The sequence below is a fragment of the Penaeus japonicus genome, unplaced genomic scaffold (assembly GCF_977035675.1).
Source record: "Penaeus japonicus unplaced genomic scaffold, GWHDUDI00000001_assembly GWHDUDI00000004, whole genome shotgun sequence".
Taxonomy (NCBI): Eukaryota; Metazoa; Arthropoda; class Malacostraca; order Decapoda; family Penaeidae; genus Penaeus; species Penaeus japonicus.
Window position 1 is genome coordinate 30,275,412 of NW_028234406.1, and position 21,731 is coordinate 30,297,142.

Below are 21,731 nucleotides of genomic sequence, written 5' to 3' on the forward strand. Positions count from 1 at the left end.
TTTTAACTACTATAGATACACACTAAACATCACAAGCAATCTATCAATACTTGAGTTTTTAGTATCAGTTAAGTAGACTTTTTAAAAAATAAAAACCTTTGGTTGTTGATGATATTGCATTAATGATAAATGTTTAGATAACTCCTGCACATCGGGTACTGGCCTACACATTAAATGGCCATTGGTATGTATGTTCTGGTAAGATAAAACTCGTAGACCTCCCAGGTAATTTATCATATGAGAAGAAATGTTGAAGCTCTCTCATGCTTGAGCATATATATTAGAGGTCTGGACCATATCCTAAAGAATCAAGGGCACTGTACTGCTACTGGGCTAAACAAGATTGTTAATCTTTCATCAGAGATCTAAGCATGTTTTAAGTGAATTTAGATAGAACACATTCAGTAAGATTTTAAGAAAAAAGCCTATTTTGAAAGCCAATGCAAGTGTTTTCTAAATGTTTACAAGTTTTTTGCTTTTAGTTTGTTATGTAATTTGGTAAATGTTAATAAGACACCCTGAGTGTATTTCAAAATATTTTTTTTATATGATTATATTACTATTTAAATCCACTCGGTGTGATGTGTGATGGAAGTCGAGTTGTGATTACCTTAAACTTCTATAAATGTTTATAGTAATAAACATTCTCAGAGTCAGAAGATGTTTGTATGTTGTGGATTGCGTAGTCTGGCTCAAAGTCTGTTATATAGAGGTTCATTGAATTGAGAGTTTACTGTATAAAGATATTTTGTCAATGATTTCTTGTCATAAATTCCATATAACATATTCCTTTGAAATTATTCCTGTCTTCAATACATAATTATTTTTTTTAGCTTTCTAAAGATTATCTTTATTCTGAAGTACTGATTTTATATACATATTTCTTCTTCTGCTTCTTAAATATTGTTTGACTTTATGAAAAGAAAATTTTATTTATCTCTATTAACCCTCCTACAGGCATTTTTCACTTGGTCAGATTGCTATTGTAATGCAATTTTTTGGTTTTTCTTTCAGTTGTGAAACTAATGTATTAAACAAAATGCTGATTAGTATCACTTTATTAATATAACATACTTAGACTAATATACCACACCATAAGTCTAGAAAATAATAGAAAATTGTGTTTTCATGTAAAGATGCCCAGCCCAGGCTGAACATATGAAGATGAGGTCTGTCTCGGAAGGGTTAAGAAAGGCATATTTCTCTGTTATGTATTTCCTTTTTTTCTATTTGCATTTATGTGTCTGCAGAGGTAGACATTTAGATGTTTACTTGAAATTCAAGACTTTATTTTGTGTGTGTGTAACTTTAATGTTTTTTTTATTCTTAAATGCTATGATTGTTTTATAGGACAGTTGAACTTGATTGTTGCTGAATACAATAAAGGATTTCTGTCTGCTACAATGGACAGCTTTATGAGGAACAAGGTGGCAAGCATTGCTACAAGGGCAGGTAATTTTGAAGTAGAAGTGTGTCTGTTTCATTTCAGATAAGTTTTAGTTTCATTGAAAAAAAAGTTAATAATCCTAAAATCTGTATTTTCATCACAGGAATGAATTTTATTCAGCCAATATGTATGGCAGTTTATCCTGATAAAAATCAGAAAGGTCTTAAACACAGGTTATTGTTGAAAATTATCTCATTTAAGAAGATTTCATTAATATTTGTTTGCTGATTAAAAGGAGTTTATAGAAATAATCTTTCATAATTTTATTCTACCCTTTTTTGCTGGTTGTTCTGGACTGCTTTACTCAAGTCATTAAATGACTAAAAATCTTTAACACCAGTTATGATAGTCAACTGTTTTGACATTTTGAACACCAAAAGATCAGGTGTTTGTAACTCTAATTATCAGCCAGTCAGCTGCTATGATGTGACACCTCAAATCAGATGTTGCAACATCTTAAATTACTAGCCAATCTACTGCTAAGATACCTTCAATATCATTCTTTCAACTACTGAGATGCATCAAGCATAAATCAGTCAACAGTTGTAACCATGTTAATTAGCAGCCAATTAGTTTCAGCCACAAATCAAAAAACAATTCATCAACTGCCATGATACCTCAGGCACCAATTAATCATCCACTGTGATACATTAGTCACAGTCTAGTTAGCTGCTTTAATACCTAAAACACCAGCCAGTCATATGCTCAAATACTTCAAATGCCTACCAGTAGTCAGCAGCTGTAACTGTTCAAACAGATATCAGACATCTGCTGCATCAGCTTCTGTAATACCTCAAATGTGAACCAGTCAGTTGCTGTAGTACCACAGACACTTGTCAATTAGTGATGTCCTTTAAAATCTTTGTGACTTAGGATTGTAAAGCTCAGGAATTTTACTTGCTATAATGTTGAAATTGTTTCAGACTTGTAAGAAACATTGAGTAATACAAGTAAGATAATGCTATTCATAATAGTCTTGAAATGAATTTTGATCCATTTATTTTTGTAATTGTATAATGCATTGATATCTTTTCATGTGTGTTTTGATAAAGTATTACCTAAACAGAGTAATATTGATCTAACTTAATTGCCACCAGGACGTGTAGTGAAGCTCGCAATCCCTCACCTATTTAAAAAGAATCCAAAATACATGGGGAAAATGGAGCGTATGTTCCAACTTTCTTGGGACGTTGGCCATTCCCACCGCAATGTGGACATGTCCCTCAAGTGGAGTGATCGGACATTCACCCTTGCTCTTGAGGAAGAACTTACTGGTATGTTCACATTTTGGAGATTTTCTATAATATTGTTTTAGACATGGATATGTACACTGTACTCACATACACATATACTCACACACACTCACATACACATATACTCACACACACTCACATACACACACACACTCACATACACACACATACACACACACACACACACACACACACACACACACACACACACACACACACACACACACACACACACACACACACACACACACACACACACACACACACACACACCTGCACACACACCTGCACACACACATACACACACACATACACACACACATACACACACACCTGCACACACACGCATACACACACACACCTGCACATACACACACACACACCTGCACATACACACACGCACACACCTGCACACACGCACACACACACACACACACACACACACACACACACACACACACACACACACACACACACACACACACACACAACACACACACACACAACACACACACACACACACACACACACACACACACACACACACACACACACACACACACACACACACACACACACACACACACACACACACACACACACACAAGCACACACGCATGTACTTACATACACCCACTACACACTCACAAATACTTACACACACTCTTACTCACTCACTAACTCACCCACCCATCCACTCACTCACTCACTCACTCACTCACTCACTCACTCACTCACTCACGCACTCACTCACACTCACTCACTTACTCAGGCGCGCACACACACACACACACACACACACACACACACACACACACACACACACACACACACACACACACACACACACACACACACACACACACACACACACACACACAAACATACACACACATACATGTAGTGCACGATTTCACTTTGGGTATTTCTCTTTTATATCCCAAAATATCTAGGGTTAAAAGTATGGGTAATTTAAAATCCAGATAACCTCTTTTAACAGGAAAATTAACTTGGTAACTAGATGTGTTAAGGTTTTCTGTTTACACTTGCAGTTTTAATTACTGTAAAGAGGAATTATAATGAAACTAGGCTAATCATGCCTTATACTGTATATTAAATCACATAATAACTCAACACATACAAAAATAACTTTTTATACGTATCTCTCATAGCAATCACTATGACACTCTCTGAAGATTCTGTCTTCATTCTTCTATCTTCTTCGTTGAGAGTTAGTCGTGATGTGTTAGTCTTGAGCACTCATGACCTGAGCATCCGGTCTGGAGTTCTGGCCTTAAACTCTGTCTTTGAAATCCGCCTTTGAACCCGCTCCTGAGAATTAACTTTAGGAATGTTGTATAACAGAGTTTTCATTAAATTTACCATAGTCACAGGTTCAAAAATTGATAATAATTTATCACCATAAGTTTACAAAAGTTTTACATACCAACTTAACTCTAAGTTTCACTGTTGATATAAAACTTTTACAATACATCTATTACTTATAATTACTGCCAGTAACATTATAATACTTAATTTAAGTACTATTTTATCAATGCTTTATTATAATAAATTGTGGTTTCCCATTAATGGCATGACAGAAATGAGTGCACTTACTTATAGCAGGTTTAATTTGGTAAACGTGTCATGAGGTGACATTACCCTCATGGCGATGAAAATGGCGCCTGAGGCAAGAAGCGTGGCAGGTGACATCTGAGGGAAAATTTACGAGTATAAGCCTATTTATCATTTGATTTGTTCTTTATGGCAAATAGCATTATTATCTCTCTCTATATTAATTGAATTATTAGCTCTGTTGAAATGCACTACTCTCACCTCAAAGGTAGGATAGCTAGAACCTCCTGCTCGTGTTCCCCTCGGCTCGCCTAATGTCACCTCGCTCTGGGCGTAACCAGGTCTTTGTGCGGTCGCCCCTCACTTGACTACAAGGGTCCCTTTGTGTGACGTCATTCATGACACGTCACCATTTTTACACAGAATGTTGGATCTATTCTCTAATTTTTTGTGGCATTATCATTACCCAAAAATATCTTATTCAATACCAAGTAATTTGTGATATCAGATTTCATTAGTTAACTATCAGCTTTCAAATATACTGCTACTGGTACTCATTTTTCACATACTATGACAGCACGTTTTCTATTATACCGAAATGGGTAACCTTAGTAGATTACAATTCTATGTTTTTTCTCAAAATAATTCTTATTTTATACTATTACATAACCTTTGTACAATTTACAAGAGGCTATCTAAACTAAGTAATACTTAATATTAATTCACAAAGATACTCCTGAGCAGATTATGCAGGAGAGTCTTACATGAAATAAATGATACATAATATTACTTACATATAGTGACAATATCCTCTGTTACACATAGTGGAAAAAAAACATCAATTTCAATTTCTTAGATGGATTTTGGTCATTAATCCTCTCCATAACATCCTGGTCACTACACACACACCACACACACAATTTTTTCTTTCTGTCTTTTTTTTCTTTCTTTCTTTTTACTTTTTTCTCTTGTTTTAACTTGTGGTCTGCATTATGTCAGAGGTGGAGAGTGACCACTGCATAGCTGAGCTACTGCAACCTATTGAGGGCGTGATGTGCCGCATGACAGACGTGTGCCAGCAGATGATGACCAAGGCAGGCCGAGAGAGATACGCCTTGGTCCACCAGATCCTCTACACTGTTGTGGCCGAGATGGTAGGCATAGCAGCATTCAGTGGTGTTGGGTAGACAATGTGCCGCAGTGGAAGTTTTGTTCCTGAAACTAGTATGGTTAGTATCATGTTCAGCAAAGGGAAACAGCAACCCTGCAAGCTGTAATAATCACCTCACCCATCCTATGCCAGCCATTAATAGATCTAGATTTTACACCTTTTGTTTTGACTTGGGCAAACTGGGCAGTTGAACTTCAAGTTGGGATGCAAGGTAAAGGATTAAAGATTTTTAGCACTGGCTTCCTATAGGTCATGGTTCTCAGAAAAAGATGTTATAGAGCTGCCATATCCATCTTTTAGTGTAAAAGAAAATATTATAAACATCTGCATTTGTTAGGTATATTGTTATTAACCTATTGATACCAAAGGCATGCACTGTCCACGGTGTATTGTTTCTTTATTGTTATTATTATGGATTTACATTAAGTAATTCTCTAAAATAACTTTTTTACAATTAGATGGCTCCATAAGCACTTAGTTGTCAGGGAATCAATTATTTGGCCTACCTAACCTCACCTGTCTACCATATTCCTTGATTTTTATATAGGAAAAAAAAAAATTTGTTACTCTTATGATTAATAACATTAATATTACTATCATTATTTTTATGATGATAATAACATCAGTGATAATGATAATAATTATAATAGAAATGACCCTTTTTTTCCTTAGAATTCAAGGAATGGGGGTAAACTTGGTAACTAAGTCCTTGTGGAACAATTTAAATGTATAAGAAAATGATAAAATAAAACACAGCGGACAGTGCATGTATACATGCACTCTCATCATTGATAGGTTAATAAAAACTAATCTGTACTAAGAATTTTTCTTGTGGTTGTGATTTATATGATGAACACTTTATAGACCTTACTATTGTCCCAAAGTACTCCTCTATAGAACCCCTTTTGCATATTATTATTTTAAAGTCCTTATTATAATCTTCAGTTCTCATTAGTGATTATATTGTTATTATAATGATGAGCATCATCATTTTTTTATTATCCCTTTTTGCCAGTTAACGTCCTATCACGTGACTGGAAAATATCCCCGAACCCGGGTAATGTCCTGGGACATTGTGCATTTTCTCACAGAGTTCCAGGCGGGGCTGTTTTGACGTGATGAAATGTCAGCCATAGAACGATAGATTGTTCTTAGATATAATAGTTTTTCATATTTTCTTAGACTCTGTTACTTTAGTTTAGGTGTCTGAATGTCATAAAATGTGATATTACGTAAAAAAAAAAAAAAAATGACATCACAGAAAACTAAGTGATATTGATAACATCATGGTAATTTCTGCTTCTTGATCTGTTGAGTAAAAAGATTTGAGCCGAATAACTACTGTAGAATCAAGAAATAAAATAAAATAAAAAAGTACTAATATGATATTCCTTCTAATTTGTCAATTACACTTGATATCAAGTCATATCATGTCATAAGGTACGTGTACATGCTCATATGTACATGTATGATTATTTATACTGTTCTTTTCATATTGGTAAAAAAAATATTAGTATAAAACATGTTTTTTGATTCCCCACTGAAAGATTGCTTCCACTTTCCACTGGTATTATCACATAAAAGTAAAGAATATTGGCAAAGTTCAATAAAGTAACACTAGAAAAGTATTGCTGTAACATGTTTTTTGACTAAAATAACTCCTCTGAACATGGCAATATTTTCACGTGCCTTTACATTGTAGACACAATCATGCAAACCATAAGAATAGGGTGGGTGAAAAACGCTCTGAGAGGTTCAGCGCAGCCACATGCACCGGGAAAACACCCTGGAACGAAGTGTCACGCACTTGTTAACTTCGCGGGAGTAGGCGAAAATATGTCCCGTCATGAATGAGTTATTATTAACCTATTGCAGATGGAGGATATATTTGGTTTCCAAATATTGTCCCAAAGTACTCCTTTATAGAACATCTTTTGTGTATTATCATTTGAAATTCCATATCATAATCTTTAGTTCTCATTAGTGTTGGTATTGTTATTATTATAATGATCAGTATCATCATTTTTTTATTATCCCATTCGCACTGGTTGACGTCCTATCACGTGGTCGGAAAATATATCTGGACTCGGATGACATCCTGAGACGGCGTGTATTTTCTCCTCGAGTTCCAGGCAGGGCAGTTGTGATGTGCTGAAAGGTCAGCAATAAGACGCTAGATTGTTCTTAAATATAATCATATTTCATAATTTAAAGACTCTATTACTTTAATTTAGGTGTTTGAATGTCATAAAATGTGATATAACATTAAAAAAAAAAAAATAATGACATCACAGAAAACTATGTGATATTGATAACATTATGGTAATTTCTTCTTGTTGTTTGGTTGAATAAAAAGATCTGAGTCAAAAAACTAATGTAAAATCAAATGTGATTGGCCAAGTTTATTAAAATAAAAAATTACTTATATAATACTACTTCTAATTTGTCGATTACACGTGATATCACGTCACATCATATCACATCACATCACAAGGTACATGGACATACTCATATATACATATATGATTATTTATAGCATTCATTTTGTTTTGGTAAAAAAAAAAAAAAAGTATAAAACAGGGTATTATCACATAAAAATAAAGAATATGGGCAAAGATCAATAACATAACACTAAAAAAGGATTGTTGTAACATGTTTTTTGACTAAAATAACTCTTCTGAATATGGCAATTATCTACGTGCCTTTACATTGTAGACGCAATCATGCAAACCATAAGAATAGGGTGGGTGAAAAACGCTTGAGAGGTTCAGCACAGCCACGCGCAGCGGAAAAACACTCCAGAATGAAGTGTTACGCAGGAACAGGCGAAAAATAAACTTGTCATGAACAGGTTATTATTAACTTATTGCAGATCGGGGATATATTTAGTAACCCAATCTCCGGGATGGGTTTTATTTCAGAGCGAGGCAGCTTCGGGCAACATACTCTGACTTTTCCCACTCTGTCAGTCACTCATTGTGAAACTGGAGCCATTTTTGTATTTTAATTTTTGTATTTTTTATTGTATTGAGAGACTTATATGTGTCATATCACAGGCTTTATCAATGCTGCAGTTGATTAAAATTGAATTACTAATTATTATAGGGTCCATATCAGCTCGATATTTTCTTTATACTCGGTGTGATAGAAGCATTGCTGTAAAGTAACTTTATTTTTTTGTATTCATGTACTGTCATGAACGAATACGAAACATATAACCATATGTGAAGAGGTAGGGAAGAGGAAGGAAACATGGGCTGATGACTGTGAGTGCTACAGTAAAAGGCATCCCTCCTGGCACAGGGGCACATTTTAGACACTGGGCATGGTTTGAGTAATTTTCCTCTTCTCATTCCGCCTGCACAATTTTTTCAGCGGTACTTTAGAGCAAGAGGTCAGTAACTTGCTGTGTGTCATTGCTCTGTAAAGATAATGCTTGCTAGAGACCATGGATGGTGCCATTCAAGGGTCTCTCCAGCTGGTGCTAGAAGAAAGTGGTGCCATCTAGGTTTTGGATGTTAGATTTGCTTAATATTATGGTAATTATAGTAAATATGACCGCAGTTGTCATCATTACTCACTCCTTACTCATAGCACAATAAAATAGCACAGCAATCCAAAATCTGTAAACATCATTTACATCATGATGTCCGTCGTCAGGCCAAAGCTCATGCATCATCTATGTCTTAACCCATTGGTCGCAGTATTAAAAAAAGGTCTGTGCAGTAGCATGGCTATTTTACATGTCTGGCATGGTGCCATCCGCATCTATCACTGTCTCTGCCTTTGCAGCAAATCATGCCATCCGTTGCTAATGGGTTAATACCCCTATGCAATGGGTTAATATTATTATAATTTTTATTATCATTATCATTATTTTTTCTTCTTCTTCTTCCTCTTATTATTATTATTATTATTATTATTATTATTATTATTATTATAATTATTATTAATAGTATCTGATATGCTAAGTAATCCTGCAGCCTTCAGAATTTTTTTTTTTTTCTTTCTTTTCTTTTTTTTTCTTTTCTTTTCTTTTCTTTCTAATCATTGATCCAAGGATGTAGCCTACAAGTTAAATAATTTACTTTGTACTTGCTGAAAATATATCCTCTTAATCTCAACATCTTTTCAGAGTGGTTGCGGCAGCCGTCTGGAACGCTGGTTGGTAAGACATGATCGCAGTGGAAGCATTGAGCAGCTACAGGGAGAGATGTGCTCCAATTTATACTCTGAGGCTCTCACCCTGACATCTGTGGCTTTCACTGATAATGTTCTGAGCAACCGAGATTTGTTGATGGAGATGGGTAAATATAGAAGGGATTTGTCTGAAGTTGTTGCTGTTGATCAATTTACTTATATAATATTTAGCTAGATATAAGGTATCTGGTCTCATTTTGACAGTTTACTATGTTTAATTAATTATATTGTAATATATTTAACTCCCCAATCACACAATACTGTTCCTGCCAGCTAGATAACCACATTTTACCCACCCGTTTCAACAGGGTGATAAGTTTTTGTATTTGTTTACATTATTTTCACATGTGAATAAAAAATGTGTCTATGCAAATGGAACTCCTTTCACTATGTATACATATTCATAACTGGGAGAGATCATGACATAATAGGACGCCATCTGGCGAGTGCGAAATGTTCCCGTGGGATGATATCACATCACCTAGTCTGAATGGGTTAATAGCCAATTTATAACACAGGTAGTGATATTGATCTTACCTTTTTATCACTCTTATTAACATAACTAATATCTTTTTCAGAGTTTGTATGTGGAATGTTAGGTTATGTGGAGTTCTTGTGGCGAGATTGGCTTGCAGACATACTTGACTGGCAGAGTAAGAGTGGATGTTTCACTGCCACCAAACCTCACATTGCTATTGGCCGTAAATTATTGCGAGAAGAAAAATTACCAGGTAATATGAAGGAGAAAGGAAATGGTTATGGTTAAATTGTGTTTAAACAGTTTACAAAAAAAAAAAAAAAAAAGTTCAATTCTGTCATGATTGTATAATATCCCTACTTCTTTCCCTTTTTCACATTTCATTATCCTCTTTTTCCACTTTAGGGAGTTGGCATGGTATTATTTGTAAAAATATTTTTTTCTTTCTTTCTACAAACTAAAGTAGATTTCTTCTCAATCAATTCCATGTTTTCTTTCTCCTCTTCTGTCTTCTCTTTCTAAGGCATTAGCCTTAGCCTTATCCTGTTCCTGCTCCTGCTCCTGCTCCTGCTCCTTCTTCTTTATCCTTATCCTTCTCTGTCTTCTTCTTCTTTATCTTTTTCTTTTTCTTTTTTTCCTTCTACATCTGAGTTCAGTTCAGTTCAGACAGATTTGCGAAGACATCGCTTCGCCCGGGCTATATGCACAAGACAGCCTGGCCTCTGTCAGCTATGAGTGCTGACTCATCTTATCTAATCTTATCTGATCATCATCGCTGAATTCAATTTGCGAAGACGTCGCTTCACCTAGGCTGTGTGGATGGGGTAACCCGGTCTCTTTTAGCTATAAGTGCTGACTCATCTGATCATCATAACTGAACTTTTACTGTGGTGGTCGGATTGCCTGTAGGCGCTCCAGTTGCCAGGGGGCGAGTGACAGGCATAGCCGTCTAACCAGCCCAGCGGCTGTCGTCTCTGGGCCCTGCTTGAGGAAGCAAGTGTGCTCGCATTCCATCAGGTAGTGCTCTAATTTGGCGTCCAGCGCGCCACAAGGCTCACAGCATTGCTCATCTTGCCCAATAGTGGGTATGATTTGCCAAGCACAAGGATAGCCTATTCTCAGTCTGTGCAGACTGACTTCAGCACACCTTGATATTCTAGGAGAGAGTATCAGCAACTCATAGCTTGTGGCGTCTGAGTACCAGCTGGCTGAGAGGGAGGTTCTTGCTTCCTCTCTATGTCGCTGCAGGGCACCGACCTGCCCTGCAACCATCGTTTTACTTAGCAGTTCCTGGCTAGGATGCACCACAAGATCACTCAAGGGTTTCTTTCTGACTTCCACCGCTAACCTTTCAGCTACGTCGTTCCCTTCAATACCAACATGGCTTGGGATCCAGTTAATGATGATGCGTCTACCCTGGTCCAGGATTCTCTGAGCAATGGTGAGAATCGTGGTTACAAGGTAAACATTATCAAGGGGCGTGCTTTGTTGCAGGCTGTCAATGGCGGCCCTAGAATCTGTGTGTATGACAACATGCCCGTCCGTCTGGGCTGCATGGGCTAGGGCTCCCATAATAGCTACTGCCTCTGCCTGGAGCGAGGAGGCATTGTCAGATACCCTCATAGTTTTCTCTATGCCCCTTGCTGCAAAGCCGGCGCCTGCAGTGTGGGTGATGGGGTCTAGAAAACCATCCGTGAAGTAGGTTTTACTATTCAGCGGCGTGATTGCTGTAATGTTCTTCTCCGCCTCAGCCTTCAATAGAGGCGGTGAGTACTGTGTCTTTCTTTTTGATAGACTCATGACAGAAAACTTTTATCAAGGATCGTGCCCACAGCGGGGCTGTGACATAGTCAGGGTGGGGAAGGTCCATGCCCTTAATCAGTAGTGTCTCTTTGAGCTCAAAGCGTTTCAGCACTCTGGTTGTGTGAGACAGCCAGGTGTTGTTAGCAAGGAGCTCTTGGTTCTGTGCAAGCCGACGCTGCACTCTCTGTCTTAGCTGCGAGTCCAGTGGGGACTGTAGGACATTGGCAAGGAACTGGGCCGCCATCTGATCAATCCGGGTGTCCAGGGGAAAGAGTTTGGCCTCCAAGAGGAGGTTAGTAACCTTAACCCACCCAGGGGCACCCAGAATTATCCTGGCGGCTTCGTTTTGTATGATGTCGAGCCTTTTCCCGAGTCCAGGCTTGACTGTGATCAGGGCAACGGAGGCATAGTCTACAATTGGACGGACAGCGTGCACATAGAAAGATCTTAGTACACGGTGCCCAGCCCCTAAGCACTGCCCTGACAGAGAGCCTTGCCTTGGTCCAGTCTAAGAGATGTTTGATCTCAGAGCGGAAGGTGAGGTTCTTATCGATCCATACCCCCAAGTATTAGTAGACATGTACCAACTCAAGCTCTAGACTCGCAGTCTTTGATCGCAGACATCATGTTTCAGCACCATTGCCTTCGATTTGGCTGCTGAGATCTTAAGCCCGACTCTGTGGCATTCCTCAGATATTAGGTCCAGACAACACTGGGCCTTTCTGACTAGATTCACATTTCTTCTCCCTGTGGAGATAATTGCTAGATCATCTGCATATGAAATTATCTTGCACCCCGCTGGGAGTGGAATGTCAAGAATGTTTAACATGAGGATGTTAAACAGAGCCGGGCTAAGGATCCCTCCTTGAGGGGTGCCATTCTCCAGAGGCAAATGCCTGAAAAGGTGACCTTGGAACTTCACTCTGGCAGTTCTGTTCTGAAAATAATTGCCAATCCAGGCAAGCCTGCCTTTGATTCCCTTGCAGATCAGGATCTCCTGAATGGCGAGCGGTTTACCAGTTCAAAAGCCTTCTCCAGATCAAGGAAGACAATGACAGCGCTGCTGTTGCTGACAGTGCTCAATAAGATGGCCATGCTGTGGGTAGTGCTCTTGCCCCTTGTGAACCCGTGTAGGTGTTCATGTGGAGGTCGCAGCTTCCATTGGAGCCGATCCAGTACCATTTTCTCTGCTGTCTTTCCCAGGCAGCTAAGCAGGGAGATGGGGCGATACCGTCCCGGCTCCTTCGGTTTGGGGACGGGAATTATATCAGCCCTCTTCCAGCACTGTGGCAGCAAGGAAGTTTCCCAGAACTTGATGATGAAATGCAAAAGTGCAAGCTCGCCTTCAAGTCCTAGGTGGGAAATGATGGGGTGGGAGATCCCATCGCAACCCGGGGCTGACCGGGAACTGGTCTTGTATGTCTGCCATAAGTCCCTCAGAGAGAACATGACATCTGTGTCATCAGGCTCGATCACCTTTTCTCTGATGAGGGCATGCCTGCCTGGGAGCAGTTCTTCTTGGCATGCCCTCAGCTCAGCTGGTAGACCGACGTTACTTATTCTAGCAGAGAACTCGAGTGCCAGCCTCTCCGCCTCCAACCGCGGTTCATGGTGAGTCTTTTTGGGGGCTGAGCGATTTGTGGCCTGTCTGATATGGTTCCACAGTTCTGAAAGGGAGGTTTGGTGGCCAAAGGACTCACACCACTCCAGCCACTTTTCCTGCTTTAACCTCTTAGCAGTTTCCTGAGCATCCCTGAGAGCCTCTCTCAGAAGAACGTGGTTCTCGCGAGTTCTCTGTCTGCGAAAGTGTCTTCTGCACATATTGATTCTGTGGTTGACCTCTTTAATCTCATCATTGTAGTACCAGGTGTCCTTGAAACACCCGGACCACGGACGAGTTTTGGGGATGGTTTCTGAGGCTGCCTCATTTATGGCATTTACTAGTCTGGCCTCAAGTATATCCACATTATCATTAAGTGAGGAGTTACTGGTTCTAAGGCACTTGGCCAGAGCCTCCTGGAAGGCTTTCCAGTTGGCTCTTTCCACCTTCCATCAAGGATTGTGCTTGGGCATGGGTGCCGGGTCAGCATCCAAGAAGATGGTGACTATCCCATAATGATCGCTCGTGGCAGTGTTGTCCACAGACCAACTAATTCTCTCGACCAGGGCCACCGTGACAAAGGTGAGGTCAAGGACCCCCCACCAACATGCGTAGGCTCCTGGCTGTTGAGAAGAGCAATCTCTGGGCATGACTCTAGCACCTCAGCTATGTGGCAGTCTGCCGCATCACGTCTCTGAGTGGGAGCCAGGATGGGGTGGTGGGCATTAAAATCCCCCCCCTATGAGAACTGGCTCATGTGCTGCAGCAGCACAGCTTCACTGATATCTAAGCCCCTACAGTTTGGCCTGCTGTATACATTGTACAGCTTGAGAGGACCCCCGGGCAAATGGATCTCAACAGCAAGGGATTTTACACCTTCTTCACACTGCCCAGGATCGGCAATCAGGGAGCAGGGGATAGTCGACTTCACAAGGGTAATCAGGCCTCTGGTACCTTGCGTACTCGGTAGCACAAAGGGATGATATCCCCAGAAGCGTACAGATTCCCCTGTTAGAGTCTCTTGGAGCATGACAACATCAATGTTCCGAGATCGCACGATCGCGTGGAGAAGGGTGGTCCTAAGGGAGAAGCTGTTGATGTTCCACTGCAATATGCTTAGGTTAGTGGCCATAGTGCTTGTCTGCGTTCACAATGTCATTGACGTCGAGGTATTCGGTCTCTGTGTCCGACGCCCCAGTGTGGGTATAGTCAGAAATTTCGGAGTCTGACAACTCCTTGGTAAGTTCCACACTGAGCGTGATTTCCTCACTTGACTCGTCACTGTCATCAGGACAGGTCAGGCTATTGGAAGGGCTGGGTCTCCTGGGAGGTGGAGTATTACTGGTCGCCTTGGCCTTCCTTTTGGGTGGCCGTGACTTCCTCACCCTTTGGGGTTTGGGCGCAGGCTCTGCCAGTGTGGTCTTGGCCGCAGGTTTGTCGGGGAGACAGGTCTCACCCTGGGGGTTTGTGGGGGAAGGAGTCTCGCCCTGAGTTGGAGTGGGAGTTGTGGCCTTGGGCCTCATGTCCTTTTCCTTCAGGGCAGTGACGGTCTGAGTCATTGCCGTCATGGCTACCTCGACTGCCTTCTCCATCTCCTCACTGGTCCTCCCCAATGCTGTCACAACTGCTGTGACGACTGTCTTCAGCAGGAGCGTCAAGTCCTTCTCTGTGAACAGAGTCAGTCTATCCGCTCTTGAGGTAGCCTTTGAGGTGTTCCCAGAACCCTTCCGGGTCTGTTTCTGTCTTGGAACATCCACCAGAGCCGGAAACTCTTTTGTGTTGGAGGCGTCCGGTGCTGGTTTCGCTTTGGGCGGTGCTTCCTTCCTCTTAGGAGGGGGGGGAGCCCTTACCCCTTTGTTCTGCCCCCAGACATAAGTGCCTAGAGGGGTGAGAACAAAGTCTGGTCATTTTGCAATGATCTCTTGCTGCCGAAGAGCCTCTTCCTTTCTAACAGAACATCCGAGGCTCCAGGCGTGGTGTTTTTTATGGCAGTTGGGACACTTGGCAGTGATGTCTCGCTTGCCATCTTTGTGTCCCTTGAGGCACACCTCTGTTCTGTGTGCCTGACTACAGACACCACAAGTGGCCTTGTGGTGTCCGTACTTCTGACACATGAAGCATCGGAGCGGGTCTGGAACATATGTCCTGAGTCTGTAAGAGCCCCAATTGCCAAAGTCCAAGGATGCAACTGGAGCTCCCTCCAAAGTGACCAGGACTTGCCTAGTCACTCCCTTTCGAGAGTCGAGAAGCTCCCACCACCTTGGAATGAGCAGTGATGACCTCGAGGTCATACATCAGAGGGAAGCCTAGAAGCACCATCTTGGACTTCCTCTCTTCGGGAGTCAGAGCCGACAGGCTCACCTTCCGCCCATCCAGGAGCTTGTCAGTCTCCTGGAGGAAGGTGAGGGTGGCTTGGTCCTTTGGAACGATTATCATGCCATTGTCTCTGGCAATTCTAATCGTCAGACGGCACTGTCTCTGGGATTCCAGAGCCCGTACCATCTGGTAGGCATTGTCGAATCCTTCCGGTTTAGGGGGAACCCTAAACTGGGGGAACCAACTTGGGGCTGCAGACTCGCCCTCCAAGTCCGTAGCCTGCCAAGGCCGTTTGTTGCCTGTTCTCCGGACCAACGCCGATGTTTTAACAATGGGGCCAGTAGGGTTGGAAGGTCCTGTCTGGCTTCCATTTTTTATTTGACTTCTCGTCTGGGTTTTTTCTGGACCGACGCCAGAGCCCTGCCCATCTTTTCCCTTTTGTCATCAAAGCCCTCAAAGGGGTCCAAGGTGACAGCCTTTATCATCTTCATGCAAGGTTCGTCAACAGGGGTGTCAGTCATGGTTTTATTTGATATAAATGCCATATAAGAAGCGGTTCAATTCATCCTCCCACGCCCCCACCCACCACGGAGTCCAACAAGGGGAAGCTTTGTATTGAGTCCATGCTCAGAAGCCACAGGGGTGGTGGGAGGATATACACAAGCCCCACCTCGCGTTAATGACACTCGCAAGACCATGCGATTGCCTGCAAGACAGGGGCTGCTTGACCCTAGCCTAGCTCGAAAGAGAGACCAGCCGATTGACCTAACCAAGTCGAGATCAGGCCACCCGTCTTGCTAGAATAGAGGACCAAAGAGGTGTGTTGCTAGCCGCAGGGTGTACTCATACACGGCATCGCTCAACCTCCAGGACTCCCGTCTCCTAGCGCACAGGGGCACCACGCACGGCAAACACATGGGCAGGTGTTAGCCCCCTTGGAGGGAGGACCAGGGGGGGTGCAATCCCACCTACTAGATCAACACCTATTGACCTAACCAAGTCGAGATCAGGCCACCCGTCTTGCTGGAATAGATGACCAAAGAGGCGTGTTGCTAGCCGCAGGGTGTACTCATACACGGCATCGCTCAACCTCCAGGACTCCCGTCTCCTAGCGCACAGGGGCACCACGCACGGCAAACACATGGGCAGGTGTTAGCCCCCTTTGAGGGAGGACCAGGGGGGGTGCGATCCCACCTACTAGATCAACACCTAGGAACGCTTAGTCATCCCTCCTCAGAGAACCCGCCGCTGGAAGGTCACCTCAACAGGACAGAAAGACTGGCCAGATCCAGAGCGGGCTTGTCCAAGGAAGGAGTTCAAGCCCCCGCGCCACGACAAGGTGGTTCCTTAGTGGGGGCTTCTACATCTCCCCCACCTCTTCCTCCTCCTTCTTCTTGTCCTCCTCCTTCTTCTTCTCCTTCTCCTCCTCCTTCTTCTCCTTCTCCTCCTCCTCCTCCTCCTCCTCCTCCTCCTCCTCCTCCTCCTCCTCCTCCTCCTCCTCCTCTTCCCCCTCCTCCTCCTCTTCCCCCTCCTCCTCCTCTTCCCCCTCCTCCTCCTCTTCCCCCTCCTCCTCCTCTTCCCCCTCCTCCTCCTCTTCCCCCTCCTCCTCCTCTTCCCCCTCTTCCTCCTCTTCCCCCTCCTCCTCCTCCTCCTCCCCCTCCTCACTAAGCCTTATTTGTAATGACCCACTGTAAGTCAGTCTTAGAAATTGTTCACATCAGGCGAGGCAAGTCAATTCATGTCAATGCATTTGAGTTGCATCAAGTAATTTTAATGAAAAGATCATCAAAAGGAGTTAATTAAGTTGTGAAGGTATTTAGTCTTATTTATTCCTCTATCTACAACTGATCACATTTTTTCATAGTCACTAAGAGTCTGGCAAAGTCTACACAGGACAAGTGAAAGAGAAAATACATTTGACAGTTTCTGCTCTCTCCCACAGATGGTTGCCTTCAGCACCTAACCACAGTAGCAGTCTCAGCTTTGGCAGTCCACTTGCATTACCTTTTGTATCCAGGGATTAAGGACAACAGGGGTGCCAGCAGCTTGAAGCGTGTTTCACCTCCTTCTGCCATGTTAGAGCCTCCACATCATGAATCGATCCCATTGCAAGTTGGTGGAGGATTCCTGCTCAACCAGCCGCTTTATAGGGAGGAGGTCCAATCAGGGCTCAGCAGGTGAGACTAGACGTAATATTTTATTTGATTGAAAGCAGACGGTTGAGATGCTTGTGTTAGATGTTTAGACTGTGCCTTATTTTTTTCTGCTTTAAACACTGTTTCTCTTATATTAACAGATTTTATCATTTACTTTCATTTATCTACATTTTGATGATATTGCTACATGTATCTGATTTAGGAGTTATCCCAAACTTTTGTTTTGAACTTGCAAGAAGTGTATTATTGAAACTTGCAGTAATTGTCAGTATGGTGAAAAAATTAAACTTTGTATTCTTCATTTTAAGAGTGGCTGAGGAAGAGAAATCTCTTGAGGACAAAGCTGACATTGTCATGAAGCATTTGGAGGAGAAGAGAAACAGCACCAAACCCAGTCATCGCATACGAGACTTTATGTCCCCTCTTTCACACTATGATAGCACTTCTAAAGGTAACAGTGGCCCTGTGCCACTGCCAGAACACCCTCTCCACCATGCCCAATATTTAGCCTCAACACACACATCTGGGACCACTGTAGAGACCTCTATGGCAGCTTTCTACTTTGTGATAGCCAGCATTGTACTTGTGATGCTGGTGATGGTGAGGTATGTTCACAGTGGGAGAAGGACTCATACCATTTTCAGGACCAGGTTCCGTCTTTGAGACACTGGAATCATCAAAATTGTTTTCTTTTACTTTTCTTTTTTATTCATTAGGAAATCTTCATGGGTATATGAAGATTCTTTTGTTTTGTTTTTCTTATTTATCTGTATTTTTGTTGGTTGAGAAGTTGAAAATGTAGAATGCCTGTTAAATGTGCTGTCAATGAAATGCTGTAAGGAAACAAGATATTGATGTAGATAAAATTTATATTGTCCAATATAATGTAAAACATCCACAAAATTAGAGCAATGTTTAGCAGCTTGTATATATATTTACTTTTTAAACAAACTGTATATAAAACATATAAATGCATCAGTATAATATACTGATGAAGTACCATACTTCATTCATTTAAACATTTTCAGCTCTGCCAATGGAATATTCACTTAGAACTGACTCTTGTATATGACTTTATACTTTCCATTTCTCCTAGACAGAGATAAATACTCCACATTATTCAATATCAAATTACTCAATAACTGTTAGAAATCCTAAAAAATGGACAAAATATTTAGCATGGCAAACTACTGACAGCACTCAGTTAATTAGTTTTACAGTTTTATTTTTGGGGGTGCTAACTTTTGTTTTTGTTCTATAGTTAATGATTGTGCTGTTAGTAGCTTCAAGACCTAATCACATTGCTTTGAAGAAATAGTCCCAATTTATAAACTGGAATAGTTAGTTATGATGACAGAATAGCAGTTGTCCATATTCTTCAGGACTGTAGAATAATGTGAGTTGGAATGTTTTGATACAGTGCAATTATGGAGATTAACAATACTCCTTTTATTGTTTATTGAGGTGAAGAGGCTCCACCTCAAAGCAGAAGGCCAAGTTCTTATGGGTTAAGCTAGGAAGAACCTCAGTATGGAATGATAGTTTTTTTTAGCCATTATTCTATGTAGTCTATAAGGCAGTGATGCTTGGTATGAGAATATCTGAATATCTCTTGCCTTCACTCCTGTGTTCCATTAACCATAAAATTGTAATGAATTTGATGTTATAGAGATTGCAATAAAAATCTTAATTGAGTTATATGATAAACAAAGAAGAAGAAACAACCATGATCCTTTTACATTCATTCACCTCTAAGTATCATATAGTTCTCTCTTAAAATGCTAAACCCAGGAGCACTGTCAAAAAACAGGATGAGTTGTAAATTGAATCACTTCTCATCACTAGAACTGACTGGTTAAGTCAAGATCTAGCTTAGGATTAGGCCTCTTTGCCTCTGTAAATAATGCTGAGTATTGTGTAACCCATTGTGATCATGTTACCATATAACTGTGTTCATATGGGATAAACTACAATGTCCTTGTTCATCTCAGCCTCCTGGTCAGTTATACATGACCGTCCACTCTTGTGTGCCTCCTCCACACCCCTGCCATAATTTTCTTTATTCCACATGTCTTTTTGTATATATGTATTTGCATCATTTGTAGTTATGTGCATTTGGGGGTTATTACTATCTGGAAATTAAAATCACATGATCACTTGCATAAAAATGATTTGATATTTTCACAATGGCAGTATTAGAAGGAGAAGAAAAATTGAGATGTAAAAGTTATCTATGTTGATGTCTAGCAGATGTTACAATAGCTCTGGTAAAATTTAATGAAATCAGCTGTAGCTGATCTGATATAGGGTAATTCAACTCAACTTTATATATTATGTTTTGACAGTGTTACATAGTCTTTAATTGACATCAGGACCATGATATGAAATGCTGTTCTTCTCACACACACAAATTAATAGTATTGACAATTAGAGAATAAAACAATCTACAAATAAAATTGTAATTGTAATTGCATTATGAAGAAGCACATGAAAGGTAAAGACATGTATTTAGCATTAGAAGCAAGTATATTGAAACCTAACTACACAAAAAATAGTTTAGGATTAAAGATTTTGGGATACAGCTTTATTATTTCATATTCCAAGTGTTTGACAAATGTTTTATAAAATGCAATAAAATTTGTGTACTGAAGTGAGAGATTTTCATGTGAAAAATTTGGAAATTTCAGTATATTTGCATTATTTATATTGTGTCAGGAACAGGGTTAGTAGGAACTTTTAAAAACTATTAAATTAGTTCTGTATATCCTAAGTGCCTGTCTAATTTTGCATACATTAGAAAAAAGATTATCTAATGGGAAGCAGAGTAGATAACCTGGCTAAAATATGTTGTTCATGTACAGTTTATACACGCTTAGTACTGTCTTGAAAATGCAACTCAAGACATTATTATTTTTGCCTGTATTTTCTTTCTTTTTCTTCTTCTTGTCGGTCTTATTATTCTTCTTCTCCTTTCCCTTTTTCTCCTGTTATGGTAACTAAATTCTACTAACTTGTGCAGATCCTGGAAAAAGTAATGAAATTTGCTATGTTTAGTTGGAAAAATATGTCTGAAGATTATTTTTAGCACATTTGTTTTTTATTAATAAGTATAATTAGACTAAATCCAAGAAATGTTTACATTTTTGAGTGCATTTTGGAGTATATTTTTGTATAATTCTTTAATTATGTGCTTATCACCAGATTTTGTTTTTTATAAAAGAATGATAATATATAATACATTCAATAAAGACGATCAATGTATTTGTATGTGCCAAATGATTGTGTGTGTGTTGTGTGTGTGTGTGTGTGTGTGTGTGTGTGTGTGTGTGTGTGTGTGTGTGTGTGCGCGCGTGCGCACGCACGCATGTACGCGCATGCTCACATGCCTGATTGCCTGTGTCCGTGTTTGTGTTTGGGCATACATGTAAGTATATCTGGGGATATGTACATTTGCATGTGAGCACTTAGGTTATGTTCTGAGATGAATAACTGGCCTTTTCTTACATTTCATCTGCTTTTCTTTTGTCCTTTTAAGTTTTATTTTCCCATCCTTGTTCCTTGATCTATATGTAATGTTGGAGAAAAATAAGATAAACACCTATTTCTTTTATTTCAAGAGGATCAGGTTGTGGGAAAATGGTGATAGATCTGTGATAGGCAAGCAGAAAAGAAAAGCAAGAATTTTACACTGACTTGAATTTGGTCTTCAAGTCCATGCACAATTTGGAATAT

The 21,731-nt window shown here is 40.4% G+C and overlaps 1 protein-coding gene across 1 annotated transcript in view; it reads left to right on the forward strand.

Moving 5' to 3' along the window:
- Nucleotides 1-19,720, forward strand: part of LOC122263526 (UPF0764 protein C16orf89 homolog) — a 21,244-nt gene extending 1,524 nt beyond the window's left edge. Inside the window, exons 2-8 of the mRNA XM_043031995.2 lie at nucleotides 1,351-1,452; nucleotides 2,545-2,721; nucleotides 5,275-5,429; nucleotides 9,582-9,753; nucleotides 10,225-10,377; nucleotides 17,786-18,020; nucleotides 18,308-19,720. Of these exons, the coding sequence (XP_042887929.2) occupies nucleotides 1,351-1,452; nucleotides 2,545-2,721; nucleotides 5,275-5,429; nucleotides 9,582-9,753; nucleotides 10,225-10,377; nucleotides 17,786-18,020; nucleotides 18,308-18,662 (1,349 nt within the window). The 3' untranslated portion in view covers nucleotides 18,663-19,720. The remainder of the gene's footprint in view (nucleotides 1-1,350; nucleotides 1,453-2,544; nucleotides 2,722-5,274; nucleotides 5,430-9,581; nucleotides 9,754-10,224; nucleotides 10,378-17,785; nucleotides 18,021-18,307) is intronic.
- Nucleotides 19,721-21,731: the final 2,011 nt, after the last annotated feature.